The 14842-nt window shown below is 45.0% G+C and overlaps 1 protein-coding gene across 2 annotated transcripts in view; it reads right to left on the bottom strand.

The window, feature by feature from the left end:
• Positions 1–2: 2 nt before the first annotated feature.
• The window catches only part of LOC137287455 (connector enhancer of kinase suppressor of ras 2-like), a 69667-nt gene continuing 54827 nt past the window's right edge, over positions 3–14842 (bottom strand). Inside the window, exons 18-20 of one of the 2 annotated variants that reach the window (XM_067819762.1) lie at positions 14610–14813; positions 6441–6649; positions 3–1238 (exon numbers count right to left, since the gene is read on the bottom strand). In XM_067819762.1, coding sequence (XP_067675863.1) covers positions 1143–1238; positions 6441–6649; positions 14610–14813 — 509 coding nt within the window. In that variant the 3' untranslated portion in view covers positions 3–1142. The remainder of the gene's footprint in view (positions 1239–6440; positions 6650–14609; positions 14814–14842) is intronic. The other variant, XM_067819763.1, reaches the window with a different exon arrangement.

The raw sequence follows: 14842 nt of genomic DNA, 5'->3' as shown, positions 1-14842 counted from the left end.
ACTATATGAAACAACAACTTTACTGTTTGTGCATATAACAAAGAAAACAATATTTAACCAAGAATATTTGGCTGAAATAAGTAGAAACATCTTGAACATAACTGTCAGTGACACTTAACAACACAAGCTTCAAGAGAACGATCACGAAACTTCAATGAATATACCTTATTTGTGAAGTAATGACACAAAATCAGCTTGAAGAACAAGACCTGCATCAGATCGAGCCTGACCAAGTTAGTTTCATCTTAGGGATTCCAGGGCAGAATAGTTAAGCAGTACCCCATTTTTCCATTTTTCCCAGACTGTAGCAGGAACAAAACTTTGAAATGGATTGCTCTTTGTAATTGTTACTCTTTAACTCAACAAGATCGCAAATATAACGTGAGCGTCTATTGGCAAATGATATCGCAACAAACATTGTGCCAGATCAGATTTCCCTGCACAAAGACCTTGGACAAAAGCAATCTCTGCACAGAGACCTCCCACAGAGACCTCCCACACAGACCATCACTGCACAAGGACTGTGGATGTAGGCGAACCTGTACAAAGACATCAGGTGCAAACCATCCCTGCACAAAGACCTTGCACGTGAGCGATCCCTGCACAAAGACTTCCCACACTTACCATCAATGCACAAAGACCTTGGACACATGTCATCCTTGCACAAAGACCTTGGACACATGTCATCCTTGCACAAATACATAAGAGAAAGGACATCCCAGCACAAAGACCAAGGACACAGTCATCCCTGCACAAAGACCTTGGACACCTACCCATCCTTTCACAAAGACCTCTGACACCAGCCATATCTGCACCAAGACCCTGGACACAGGCCAACTCTGCAGCAGCTCTCATATTTTAAATCCCTGCACACAAAGCTCTATTTCTGGAACACTCTGCACAAATAGCGCTGACAGACACTACATCTCCACAGCCATGACAGGATCTGCAAATGTCTGGATACCAGTTGTGAGCCTGACGTTTAGCCACTCTGAGATGTGTGCATTGCCGGCAACCACATAACATGATCTTGCTTGTCCACAGATGTTGCAACAGTGATGGTGTCACTGTCTAGAGCCTGTGCATGAAAACACTATCACACAATCAAAGTTGTGCATGGATGCACCAAAGGTGGTGTCACTCTACCCAGTGTAATGTTCCTTGAACTCTCTTATTAACTCATGTGTCAGAGGCTTCTCAAAGAAATGGTTGATTTCTGACAGTTCCATCTGCTTAGCCTGAAACATAAAACAGGTGCTATTGTCAATGCCTCTAAACATCTGCCTATACATATTACACACTGTCTGACAAAGAGATCATCACAATAACATGTAAACCACATTTCCAATGTGCCTTTTAATGTACATCATGCATGGATCTCATAAATTTTGCTAACCTGAAAGGTTGAATGCCATGTTAATCCTAAAACTTCCCCACATTGCTCTAAAGCATGTAAGCAACATTAAACCTCAAGTTTGTAAGCCATTACTCCTCAAAGGTTGTTGTCATAATATACAACAATACACTCAACTTTTTCCACTTCACCCAACCCAACCTTGTCCTAGGCTACCATTCCATGACTACCCTACCCTAAACCATCCAGAACCACCCTACCATTCCATGTCTACCCTTCCTTGAACCACACTAATATTCGAATCAATACAATTCCCCATCAGGACAATTCCCACAGGACAAATCCCTATGCCTGTTTTGTTACCAGTAGGACAATTCCCCACTCATCATGAAACTGTACAATAATTATACAATGCGATGGGATTGACTAATCTGTGCATTAAGGGAAAACCAAGTTCTATGGATAGTCAACTTCTTTATTGCAATGGATGCCACATTTTGGTGCAGGTACTAATGCCATTATCGTTATTATCACTTACGATGCTAGCACCTACACCAAAAAGTCGCATCCATGGTAATAAAGAAGTTGACTATCCATAGAACTTGGTGTTCCTTCATCTATACAACTTCTAAAACGCCTTCAAATAAGTAATCTGTTAGGGGTGATGGGATTAGCTAATCTGTGCATTAGGAGTATCTTGGTCAGAAAGGTCACTAGAATGTTTTAATAATGATTTCCTCCTGTTTTCCATATGGGACTCAAGATGAAGTGAGAGTCACATGAAGTGATGGCCACATTAAGGCCACATAAGTATATAACTGTCTCCAAGATAAAATGAGATTTACAATAATGTATAAATATTCTGGAAGATATATGGTCAGATCACAAATTCTAATATGGAATTCATTCCATAAACCTTGGTGGCCTGAAGCTCTGTTTCAAGGGGTATATGTATACTATGCACTACACAAGGTAAACTCTTATCAGATGGGAGTTATCCAGGAGGATGGACTTTGTAATGGGGAAATGTCCTACACTCACCTACCCTAAACCACCCTGAACCAACCTTCCATTCCATGGAAACCTTACCCTTGGCTACCAGTCAATGCCCACCCAAACCCAGGTTACCAGTCAAAGCTCATCTACCCAAGCTACCATTCAATGTCCATCTACCCCAGCCTACCAGTCAATGCCCACTGTACTCCAGCCTACCAGTCATTGTCCACTTACCAAGGCTACCCATCAATGTACACCTACCAACACTACCAATCAATGCCCACCTACCCTAGGCTATCCATGAATGTCCATCTACACAAGGCTACACATCAATGTCCATCAACACAAGGCTACCCATCAATGTCCATCTACACAAGGCTACCCATCAATGTCCATCTACCCCAGGCTATCAGTCAATGTCCATCTACCCCAGGCTATCAGTCAATGTCCAACCTACCCAAGATCATCATTCCATGTCCACCCTACTTCAGGCTACCAGTCAATGCCCACCCAACTCCAGCATATCAGTTAATATACACCCACCCCAGACTACCACTAAATGCCCACTTGCCCCAGGTTACCAGTCAATGCCCACCTACCCCAGGCTACCAGTCAATATACACCCACCCCAGACTACCAGGCAATGCCCACCTACCCCAGGCTACCAGTCAATATACACCCACCCCAGACTACCAGGCAATGACCATCTACCCAGACTACCAGTCAATATACACCCACCCCAGACTACCAGGCAATGCCCACCTACCCCAGGCTACCAGTCAATATACACCCACCCCAGACTACCAGGCAATGACCATCTACCCCAGACTATCAGTCAATATACACCCACCCCAGACTACCAGGCAATGACCACCTACCCCAGACTACCAGTCAATATACACCCACCCCAGACTACCAGGCAATGCCCACCTACCCCAGACTACCAGTCAATATACACCCACCCCAGACTACCAGGCAATGACCATCTACCCCAGACTACCAGTCAATATACACCCACCCCAGACTACCAGGCAATGACCACCTACGCTAGGTTACCGGTCATGTCTCTTCCATTTGGTCAATATGTGTTAAATAACCAAGGCCTGAAGAAGACACCAGCGTGAAATCAATCACCCCAAGGGTGTGAGTTAGAATAACACCTTAAAGTGATGCTCAGCTACTCACAGTGAGGGAATGACCACCAAAAGTGTGTGTTAGTATAACATCTAAAGGAGACTCATGGCATGCTGTGTAAACAAGGGAAATCTTGTTAACATGAAGTCAAGGCCTACATTATATATGTAACTTTATGAATAATGTGTGAGACTATTGAAAATGAAACATACTGGGCCTAAAGCAAAATGCTTCTTATCCTGAAGCCATTTTCCATGCCAGAAATGATATACTACTCGAAAGAAACTAAGGAATATCTTTTCACAGGACAAATATTTACTGATAAACACATCACTCAGATACTCACATGTATGTGCAACATTGATAGACACTATCCATTCTACCATTCACAATACATCATTCACAAGTATTACCATCAATAAATTCACAATGTCACTCCTTACTTCAAATTCAATTTTAACTGAAGAAATTTCTATAAAGGATAATGATTTCTTTACTATTCAAATACACCAAAGTTTGGTAAGAACAAACTCATTAAAAATGTATATAAAAACATTTTCTATTCAACAACACTATGAAGCAACACAACCTTTCCCATGACTACACACACACAGAAAGCATGCAGGTTAGGACAGTATTTAAATGAAGAATGAGGGTTAAGTATGAAATGAAAAATATAAATGTTACATATTTTAATAAATATTCTACACTACCAGTAAATAAAATCAACAAAAAAGCTTCATGTTTTTCAACATGAAGTCAGAGGCATTGATATGAACTAACTACGCGAGTCTTCATTGATTCCTAATACAATGGTAATTTGGAAGATATTGTCCATTAACGAAAAAGAAAAATATTTTGTGTTAAAAGTGAGTATGTGATGAATTTAATAATTCTGACAATAAGTCCATTGTGTGTGTATGATGATGATGACGATGATGTTGAAAAAGAAGTGTTTTTCAATTTAGAAAGTTCCTCTATATGACATTAGAAATCAGTAACATCACAGAGCGAGACGAAAATGAGTTTTGTTGTTCCGGTAGGAAGGGGGTTAGCTGGCAAAAGTGAGGGTAGCGTGTACAAGACCAGAACCCTGCACCAGAGCACCGGAACACTCTCACACATGACCTCCTTGTTGGACATTTCCCTTTATTCTAGTCCATTACATAGAGTCCTATTATAGAATGACAACACAACTAACCCATTAACCTTGGCTTTGTTTTCGTCAGTGTATTTAAAGACGCAAGTTAAGAATGGTTATAATGAACACTAATGGACTACTGATTGTAGATCCATGTAATGGCGAACACACTAGGGTTGGCTTGTTGAATCCATAACCCGAATTCAACACAATTCATATCATATGAGTGATTGTCAAAACGTCCAATTTGCAGGTTCAACATGCATCGATTGTGTCGCGAATGTGTCGTCAGTTCAGATATTCAGCAAGTTGAATGTGACTAGCATCTTGGAGCCACAATACATAGCTTCATAGCTTAAGTCTGTGTGCTCTTGGCAGACACATTTGGTATCATCTGACCTATAATATCAGGGGTAAGAATGGGTACGAGTATAAAAAGAGGAAAGTTTGCCGAGGTACTTGGGGGTCACAGGTTTAGAGGATTCAGAAGAATGACCCCACTGGGATCAGATCTGCTTTAGTCTGTGGAAAATTCTCATTCCTGTAACATCGAAGTTATATAACGATAAGCATTTTGGAGCCATTACCCAACCGTTCATTCTCCCAGATGTGTTCTTCACAGAAAACTTTGCATACTATGTCCCAGCTGTACAATGACAAGTATTTTGAAGCCATTACCCAAAGGTTCATTTTGAAGCTTGACAGACACATTCTGTTTTATCTTGTTGATAATATCCATTTTACAGAATGTGAATACACGACACGTTTTATGGATAACAACTTCTTTTTATTCTTTACATGACGTTTCAGAGCTAATTCATGCTCCTTCATTAAGTGAATGCCCCTCTCTTCTTAAGGAATTTTGCAGCCAATTTAAAAAACTTCATTCTGATTGGTGGAGATGATGCTTATCTACTTACAGGGTCAGAGGGGTAGCTTAGAGGTTAAAGCGTTTGCTTGTCACACATAAGTCTTGGGTTTGATTCCCTACATGTGTGAGTCTATTTCTGGTGTCCCCCGCCGTGATATCGTTCGAATATTTCTAAAAGCGACGTTTAACGATAATCGTTCACTCACCTACCTAAAACTAAGCTGGTACCTGGAATTTCATGGCCATGAAAAAACACAAAGGTTTCCTCATTAAACATTTGACAGACAACTGGTATATGATGCTACACAAATTATCAGAATCACTGGGAAAAAAGCCGTATACAAAGACTATAGATATGAAAAGAAGATATGAAACTGAACTTTCAGGGATTTTTCTAGGCCAATAATTTATGTTCATTAAGAAATTTATAACATATAAGTATGGCTTTAACAAGAGTTGACCATATGTCACTAGTGATAATAAGATATTAGGACACTTAGTTATAAATTATTGCGTTTAACTGAAACATGAAAGAAAGAAATACACCAAAATACACCCTGATTTTCAAACATAACATTATTTTTCAGTTATTGCTGACAAGTGTGTCCGAAAAAAAAGGCTTGTTCAATCTTCTAAACAAACGAAAAACACAAAACTAGAAGATTTAAATCCATATCACCTCAAAACTAATTCAGACATATAAAATACCCATCAATACCACACCTTCAACTTAAAATCAGACATCAAATAAATAAACAAAATATATCACAAAGCAGTTACAAATGTGAGCCAGGTCCTGCACTACATAGCGTGTACAACTACTTCTCCATATACGGTTAACAATGAAGCAGTGAGAACTAGTTGTATATAAGGAGCATCATGTTGAGTGAGGCGTTCCGCTGCTGCCTGGAGCAAAAAAGCAGGAACAGATCTAAGACAGACACCTTCAATGTCCTCTGCAGTGACTGGAGTTTCCTAAGTTTGCTTAGCTGTCCTCGTGACGATTTCAGCAAGTCGGCGGACGTTATGTGACTTCTACGTAGTCGTTCCCTATCAATGCCATCTATTGTGAGGTTTTGTCCCTGTAGGTTGCGTAAAATACCTGTGAGATCATCAGGGCTACCTGAAGGTGCTTCTGAAGACACACTTGAGTCTGCAAGAGATGGGAGATGGCGTTCAAATATACACAGAATAAAAAAAGTTAAGCGTCAACCTGTTTCAAACCAAAGATGTGGTGGCGTGTGGTCCTGTGCACAAACCTCAGATCACGAATCAATTGAAGTTAAGCACCATTGAGCTCGGACAGTCCTTGGATGGGTGACCGTGTTTGGCAGCTTGACTTCTGAGAGTTTCTAAGACTTCAGTCCTGCCCCACAACAAAGCACATAACACATATGGTGTCACCACAGGTAAGTGAGTTTGTTCAATATTCACCCAGCAGAAAATGGGTACCCGATGGAATAAGTCATGTAACCACTAACCTTTTTGGCCTAACAGGCAGCTTGGGTTAATCAGGGTAATAATATTCAGATTGTTTGGGCGCTTCGAGCATGCATTGTGCATGGAGTAATACGCGATGATAAATTGACTATTGTTATTATTACTAGATGTAAAGCTGTGGAAATGTTAGACTGATATAATTGGGATGACCAATCCACACTTAGAGAAGGTTCATCAGGCAACTGACGTAGCGATATCATAATCATTTGTATTTACAATTTTATTAAAATCTAAATATTTTAGATATTTAAATACTTACCTTACCATAGGTCTTATGCATATTACCTCAAGCTTCGCTAGTAGAGATCAGACAGACGTTGATTCGCCATTCCCTGAATGGCTACCTCGTATAATCTACGGATGTAGTCACGGAAGTGACGTGATCTCCCTACTCGCGGGAAAGCGAGCCATCCCAAAATTCACTTTTACTGGCAGCAGGAAAGAAAGGTCCGATGAGTCCAAAGTGGGGAGGAGCATCCAGCGTTGGGAGGGAGTCACCGCCCTATGGTAAGGTAAGTATTTAAATATCTAAAATATTTAGATTTTAATAAATTTTTAACTTACCTTACCATAGGTCTTATGCATATGGCTTCGACAGAGAGGACGGTGGTGTGGACTCCGGAGGACCTTCACATCTTCAGCAGACCAAGCACATGCACAGGAGACCCGGGAGACCAATGCCAATGTCACAGGGCAAACCTGGAAACAGGACAAAGGATAACCCAAGGGAACTCCAAAGAGAAACCGACGCACCCAGAGGGTGAGGTTAATCTTAAGACCAAAGGTAAGAACAACACAATTACCTAATGGGCGGAAGGCTGGGTGAGTTGCTGTGCAACCACCAACGGGCCAAAAGACTGAAGCCCCTCCATGTCCTCGACAGCCAAGTCCCTCAGGTAGTGTGAGGCAAAAACGGTGGACGACTTCCAAAAACAACCCTCCATAATCTGTGGCACCGTACAGTTCCTGTGGAGGGCCATAGTGGACGCCAGGGCTCTAATTTCATGGGGGTTGTTCGCCGTCGGATGGGGGAGTTTCTTGGCATCGTACGCCGCCAGGATAGTCGCACGAAGCCACAGAGCAATAGTGTTTCTATTAACTTCCCCCTTGCACGATGAAGAAAAAGGGATAAACAGTCTCTTTCGGGAATGTCTCTTCAAGGCAGACCTCTGGATGTAATATCTAAGGGCCCTGACTGGACACAGGAACTCCTCCTCCGTATCATGTCGTCCGAGGATGGTCGATAAAGGCGGGATGGAGAACCGTCTATCTGGTTGCCCGGGAAGCTGATTCTTGGCAATGAAGTCCCACAGCAATCCCAAGTGGACTCGACCATGCCTAGCTTGTTCAAAACGCACTTGAGTGACATCCAGGGCATGAATCTCACTAACTCTAGCTGCCGTAGCTAGGGCAAGTAAGAAGACCGTCTTCCTGGACAACAGCTCGAAGGAAGCATCCTCTAGGGGCTCATATGGGGAGCCTCTCAAGTGTTGCAAAACAACATTCAGATCCCAAGCTGGAGGGCGGAACTTGACCTTCTGGTCCTCCAACTTGAACGCCTTCAGCAGGGCAACCAGTTCTGGAACTTTAGAAATCTGACGATCCGTCTTGACCGCCAAGACGGAGTTCAACGCTGACAAGTAGGTACCCAACATACTCCCTTTGAGATGCTTGGAATTACGTAGAAACATCAAAAAATTCGCCACGAACTGTGGGGAAGCTGTCATGGGATCCTGTGATCTCTGAGCACAAAAGCTTTCAAATGAGCGCCACTTGTCATCATAGAGGGATCTGGTGGATGTCCGATGAGCTCGGGTTATGGCATTCGCCACATGCAAGGAATAGCCTTTCGCCCTTAATGCCTTCTGTAAATGGTCCAGCCGTGCAGATGGAATCTCAGCGGATCTGGATGGAGTTGTTGGCTGTGCGGATGACGAAGGAGGTGTGGCCAATCTGGAAGCTGAACCGGATCTCCGCTGACGAGGCGTCGCAGATCGGGGAACCACGGTCTGGCTGGCCACCAGGGCGCGACCAAAAGCAGTCTCAGGTTCTGTGTCTGCTTGATCTTGCCAATCACTTCTGGGAGAAGAACGGGTGGTGGAAAAGCGTACGCGTCTAGACCCTCCCACGACAGAGATAGAGCGTCGACTGCCCAAGCCTGTGGATCCGGTACGGGAGACACGTAAGTTGGTAGCTGATGGTTGAAGCTGGTGGTGAAGAGGTCCACCAGGGGTCTCCCGTGGCGAAGGCAAATCTGACGAAACACGTCTGGATGAAGCATCCATTCCGTCGGTGAAGGTCTGCCTGGGCGTGACAACGCGTCTGCCAGAATGTTCTTGCAGCCGGGTATGTGTCGAACCCTGATTGTGATCCCGTTGCTGTCTAGCAGATCTGCTAACATGAACATCTGGTCTAGAAGTTGCTTGGACCTGGTCGTGCCCTGATTCCGGATAACCCAGACGACTGTGGAGTTGTCCGACGCCACCAGGAGCTTGGTGTTGGACAAAATCGGTAGCCAGCGGCGAACTGCTAGAATGACGGCTTGCAATTCCAGGTTGTTGATGTGCCACAACCTTTCGGCGTCGGACCACAGCCCTGAGGTCGTTCGGCCCGCCAGATGGGCGCCCCACCCTAGTAGAGACGCATCCACGAACAACTCGTGGTCGTGACTGGAGTCTTCCAAACAGACGCCGACGCAGACATTCGATTCTACCATCCACCACCGGAGATACTGATGTAGATGTGGAGGTAGAAGAACCCGTGACTTGAGGTCGTTCATCTGGATGAATGGTGACAGAAACCTCTGTAAGGGCCGTAGCATAAGGCGCCCTCTGAGAGTAAGATCCTGCGCCGATGTCAAAAGACCCAACAGAGACTGCCACTCTCTGAGGGTCATGGGTTGAGAGAGACCGAGAGAGATCCGCAAACGCCAGAATCTTTAGCCATCGATCTGGAGGGACCCTGACAAGATTGTCTTTTGTTAAAAATAATCCCCCGATGAAGGTCAGTTCTTGAGTTGGTTCCAGATGTGACTTGTTGGTGTTGACCATCCAACCCAGTTGATGCAGCAGGCGGGTGGAGAAGTCCAACTGTTTGCGTAGCAGTAGAGGACTGCCGTGGTTGAGAAGGCAGTCGTCTATGTATGGATCGAAGTCCACTCCCCTTAGATGAAGAAACCTGGTAACGGGGAAGCGTGATGCGTGTGAAAAGCCACGGGGCCGTAGAAATGCCAAACGGAAGCACCCTCCACTGGTAATGTATTCCGTTGAAGACGAACCTCAGGTACTTCCTGTGACGCGGATGTATGGGAACATGTAGGTAAGCGTCCTGTAGGTCCAGACTGGCTAGCCAAGCCCCGGGAGACAATTTGGCTCGAATCTGCTCTAGGGACGTCATTCGGAAATGAGGAGGGTCGGCCAGATACTGTCTGTTGAAGACCGCCATGTTGTGAATCATGCGCATCTTGTCGGAATCTTTCTTTGGCACCAGGAAGATGGGTGAGTAGAACCCCGGGGAGCGGTGGGGTTCCAGCACTGTCTCTATGGCTCTCTTGGATAACAGAATGTCGATATTGGACTCTAGGAGAGCTAGTTGGTGTTGAGGATATATCCGCGACTGGGGAGTAGATGTCAGCGGTGGAGTCTCGACCAATGGTAGTTTGTAGCCGGACTTCAGAATCTTGCTTACAAACGGATCCTCTAGGAATGACCAGTTGGGCCAGAAGATCCCTAGTCTCCCACCTACTGGAGTCGGATGGACAGGTACGACTGGGGGTGGGAGGTCCCAGTCGGAGACATCCACGGCTTCAGCGACCAGAGTAGGGGCGCTTGCCTCTGCCTCGCCCTGGCGTCGAGGGGGTGTCCCGGCTGCGCTCCTGGGGCTTCCGCTGAGTGTCATTATCCTTGGTGCGGCCCCGTCCCCTCCCAAAGGAGGAGTGGATGGATTCCCTCCTGGGAATATAGCGCTTCTTTCCACTTCCTCTGGCTCTGCCACGAAAGGCAGAACCAAGCGCCTCAAAGGTAGACAGCGCGACTTCAGTGTTCGTTAATTCCGCGTGCGACTTGTAAATATCTGGAATCTTGTCGGCGAACAGAAACTTGGAAGTGAAGGGAGCCCGAAGTAATTGGCGCTTAAATTCCTCCTGCCAATTACATGTATCCAGGAAGCCGGAGCGGCGAACCTAAGTTGTCATAGCCCACGCTGCACGTAAGTGACCGAGTAAGTCATGAAGAACTTTGCCCTGCCACTGGAAGATCGTCGTGAGATGATCCACCCTGGAGGCGTTGTCTTCTGATAGGTCTGCTGCAGCCGCTGAAGTAGCTGAGGCTAACGCCGAAATGGGTTTAAGCATACGCTTGAGTTCCGTGTCAATAGCTGCTAATTTGGAGTCCTGCACTTTATAAGCTGAGAGTGAAGAACTTGACAAGCGCTTGAGTGAGTCGTCCTGGGCTGCACCATTATCTGTGAAGTCTAGGCTGTGGATCTTGTAATCAGACTTCCTTGACTTAGACGCCTTGATCGTAGGATTCAGAGACAGCTTGGCAAAATCCTCGTCCAGGAGAGACACTGCATCCGCCACCATAGGATGAGGTGGAATGAGTAGTTCCGGGGACAAACGGATGGACGCCGGATTATTAGGATCGACTGACGGTGAAGGACAGTCAGGTAGCCTGTCAGCAATCCACTCAAACACTGCCGATAGTGGTAGATAGGTGCCATCATCCTCGCCTACACCTGCCTCTTCTTCATAGTCAGGGCAGAAGTGTTGCTCCTCCAAATCTTCCCAAGAGACTGAAGTCGATTCCCGCCGCTGGGTGGAAGAGGTAGAAGGCGTCCGAGTAGAAGAATCCTTCAGTGAAACTCGCGAGGCCTCTGGTGAACGTGAACGCCGGGTTCTGGAAGAGCGCCGAGGAGATCTGGATCGCGAACGGAAGCGCCGTCGTCTAGGAGAGCGTGAGCATGAGCGCGAGCGCCGGCGCCGACTATGGTGAGGAGAACGGGAGCGCCGATTCCTCGGAGATCTGGACCATGATCTGCACCATGATCTGCGTCTCGAGCGCTCAGCTTCTAAGCGCCGAGCGCGCTCCTCGTCTAGCTGACGTTGTAGCACCTCTTCTCTAGATAGCGTGTGAGAAATCCTGGGGATCCGGTAAGGCGCTGGCGGAGGCACAGGAGCCGGCGTCTGAACAAGCGCTGGCGTAGGTATAGGTGCTGGTATTGGAACCAGTGAAGGTGTCCCCATCAAGGCTGTAGACGCTGACGTGGGCATAGGCGCTGACGAAGGTGTCGGTGCTGGCATAGGCGTAGGCGTTGACGTTGAAATTAGTTCGGGAATCAAGGCAGGCGCTGACATGGGCGCTGGCACAGTAGCTGAGGTCGGCGCTGGCTCTCTAGTAGAAGTGCTGGGCGTCAGGAGAGACCGTAATAGCCTCTGAACTTCTGGGTGCGCTAAGGCGTCCGGACGGGATAAGTCAACAAAGGCGTCCGAGCGAAGTGGCTCCGGAGACGATCGAACCGGCGTCGTAGATGAGCGCTCCAAACCAGACGTCGGCGTTGGTGCTGTAAAGGTAGGCAGCTCCGGGTCGTCCTGTAAAGAACCTAAAGAAGAAGCTGGGGAAGACATTCTCCTCTTCCGCTGAGTAAACCTCTTTCTACGGACAGCTAAAAAGGTCTTGAAATCCGCCACTGAAAGACTAGTACAATGCTGACAGCGGCTGTCAAGGGAACAGGTCTGCGATGCACAATCCGGACACCAGGGGTGGGGATCCTTGGCTGACTTCTGCCCCTTGCAGACAGTACAAAACTGCCGAGTCATACACAGTTAACTGCAACAGATAAAAACATACCCGAAGCGTGAAATAAAACAATAACGCTAGAGGTAGAAACGAAAAACACCCCTACATAAAAAATGCAGCAAAAGCGCACCCCCAACCTAAAGTGGGTACGCCTGTAAGCTCGCGACAGCGACGGCTAGCAACCAACATGGCTACCTGTGAAACATGCCACGTGGGACAAAAAAACACATGAAAAACGGCAAAAATCGGGAGGAAATACCATACAAAATAGCAGAACAGATGGAGGAAGTATTCCTGACGGAATAAAGAACCTCCAAGGCCGCCATGACACCTCACAAACGACGCAGGAAAACCCACATGGAAGTGAGAAAAAAAAGAAACATTTACAACACGAGGTAGCAAGGTAAGTGAAGTTAAATTCAATTTAACTAACCACACACCTAGGGAAACAAGACATACCTACCTGTTGAACGACAACTTTATTCAACACAATAGAAAACTCCGAGCGAAACAAACACGTCTGATCAGACGAACGCTAGAAGTAAAAGTGAATTTTGGGATGGCTCGCTTTCCCGCGAGTAGGGAGATCACGTCACTTCCGTGACTACATCCGTAGATTATACGAGGTAGCCATTCAGGGAATGGCGAATCAACGTCTGTCTGATCTCTACTAGCGAAGCTTGAGGTAATATGCATAAGACCTATGGTAAGGTAAGTTAAAAATAAATGAAATATTGAAAAAGATATGATGATACTTCTTTTTAAAGCAAAATAAGTATTCCCATCCTGCTTACACAACACTATTAAACTCAGGTTTTGCATGTCAAAAATGACAATCGTCACCACGCAACTGTCAATCATTATTTTCTCTTTCCAAAAGGAGGTAACTTGTTTGAGGAAAAGAAAAGGCCTGTTTTCCAAAGCCTACACATCCTGCATAAAGTAAAAGATAATTTCAAAAATTTTTTTTTTTTCAAAAATGAAAAGTACTAAACCAAAGTATGACAGTTGTGATTTTCTGAAAGATTTCCTATCTGCTTGGTTTCACTTAAGTTTTTATTCTCAGTATATCAGTACATGCCAGTATAATATGGTGATATTGGATTTTCTGTTCAAACTGATTCAGTGGTTTGTTTACAGGCCCCAATTTCTTGAAACAAACTTCTACTCAAATTTCAAACTAAGTTTGACAATTTGAAACAGCTGAATTTTTTAACCCAAATGGATTTTTAACACATATAATGAACTCAAATTGTCTACCATGTCAGAGGCCAATATTGACTTCTGTTCATTTTGGGAAATGCATCTTTCTGCATTTTCTCAGATTTGAGTGAAAAATGACTTAACTAAAAAAATCAGATTTACGTTTCTTTTGAGAAATCAGGGCTAGATTCACACCTCATGACAGAAATATATATGCTGCTCAGTGTAAGACAACAAATAATTTTTGCATGTTTTATGCAAATCGTGTTTGTTGTATGTGCTGCTAAGGAAACGCTTATCTTTTTGGCAAAAAACTATTGTTATCTCTGACTTTCCACGATTCTTTTTGTATAATTACACCACTGTTTTCCACTGTATGTCATACAGAATCTGAGTAGATATCTGACTGTTCACTGGCACTGATGTTTCAAATATGATTATGTCATAAGAACGTATTGACAATCAAGATCGGGTCAAACAGCAGTTGACTGACCAGGATGATGTTGTTGGTCCCTGGAACAAGAAATGACCTTCACCTACTGACCTTCAGATGACTGTATAAGAAACAACCTTCACATGTCCAGTTCAATGAACCCAATCTACAACTGCACCTACCTTTCCGTCTTTTCTCTACAGGTACAGATGGTTCAGCAGCTGGCACCAGGGTAGAGGTGCTGCCACCTACTTCCTGTATTGAAGGTCCTGACAAGGTGTTGCTGCTGCAGGTGGATGACTGACTGACGAGTGATATCTGACTGCCCATCTGACTGCCAACAGATGCATCGTCTCCCTCATCCTCAGACTCAGAGTAGTAGATATCTGAGGGGAGAAGATTGATTGTGATAGAA

This window comes from Haliotis asinina, chromosome 6 (assembly GCF_037392515.1).
Source record: "Haliotis asinina isolate JCU_RB_2024 chromosome 6, JCU_Hal_asi_v2, whole genome shotgun sequence".
In the NCBI taxonomy this organism is placed as follows: Eukaryota; Metazoa; Mollusca; class Gastropoda; order Lepetellida; family Haliotidae; genus Haliotis; species Haliotis asinina.
Note: the sequence above shows the minus strand (reverse complement) of the source record. Positions and strands in the feature narration are given on the sequence as shown.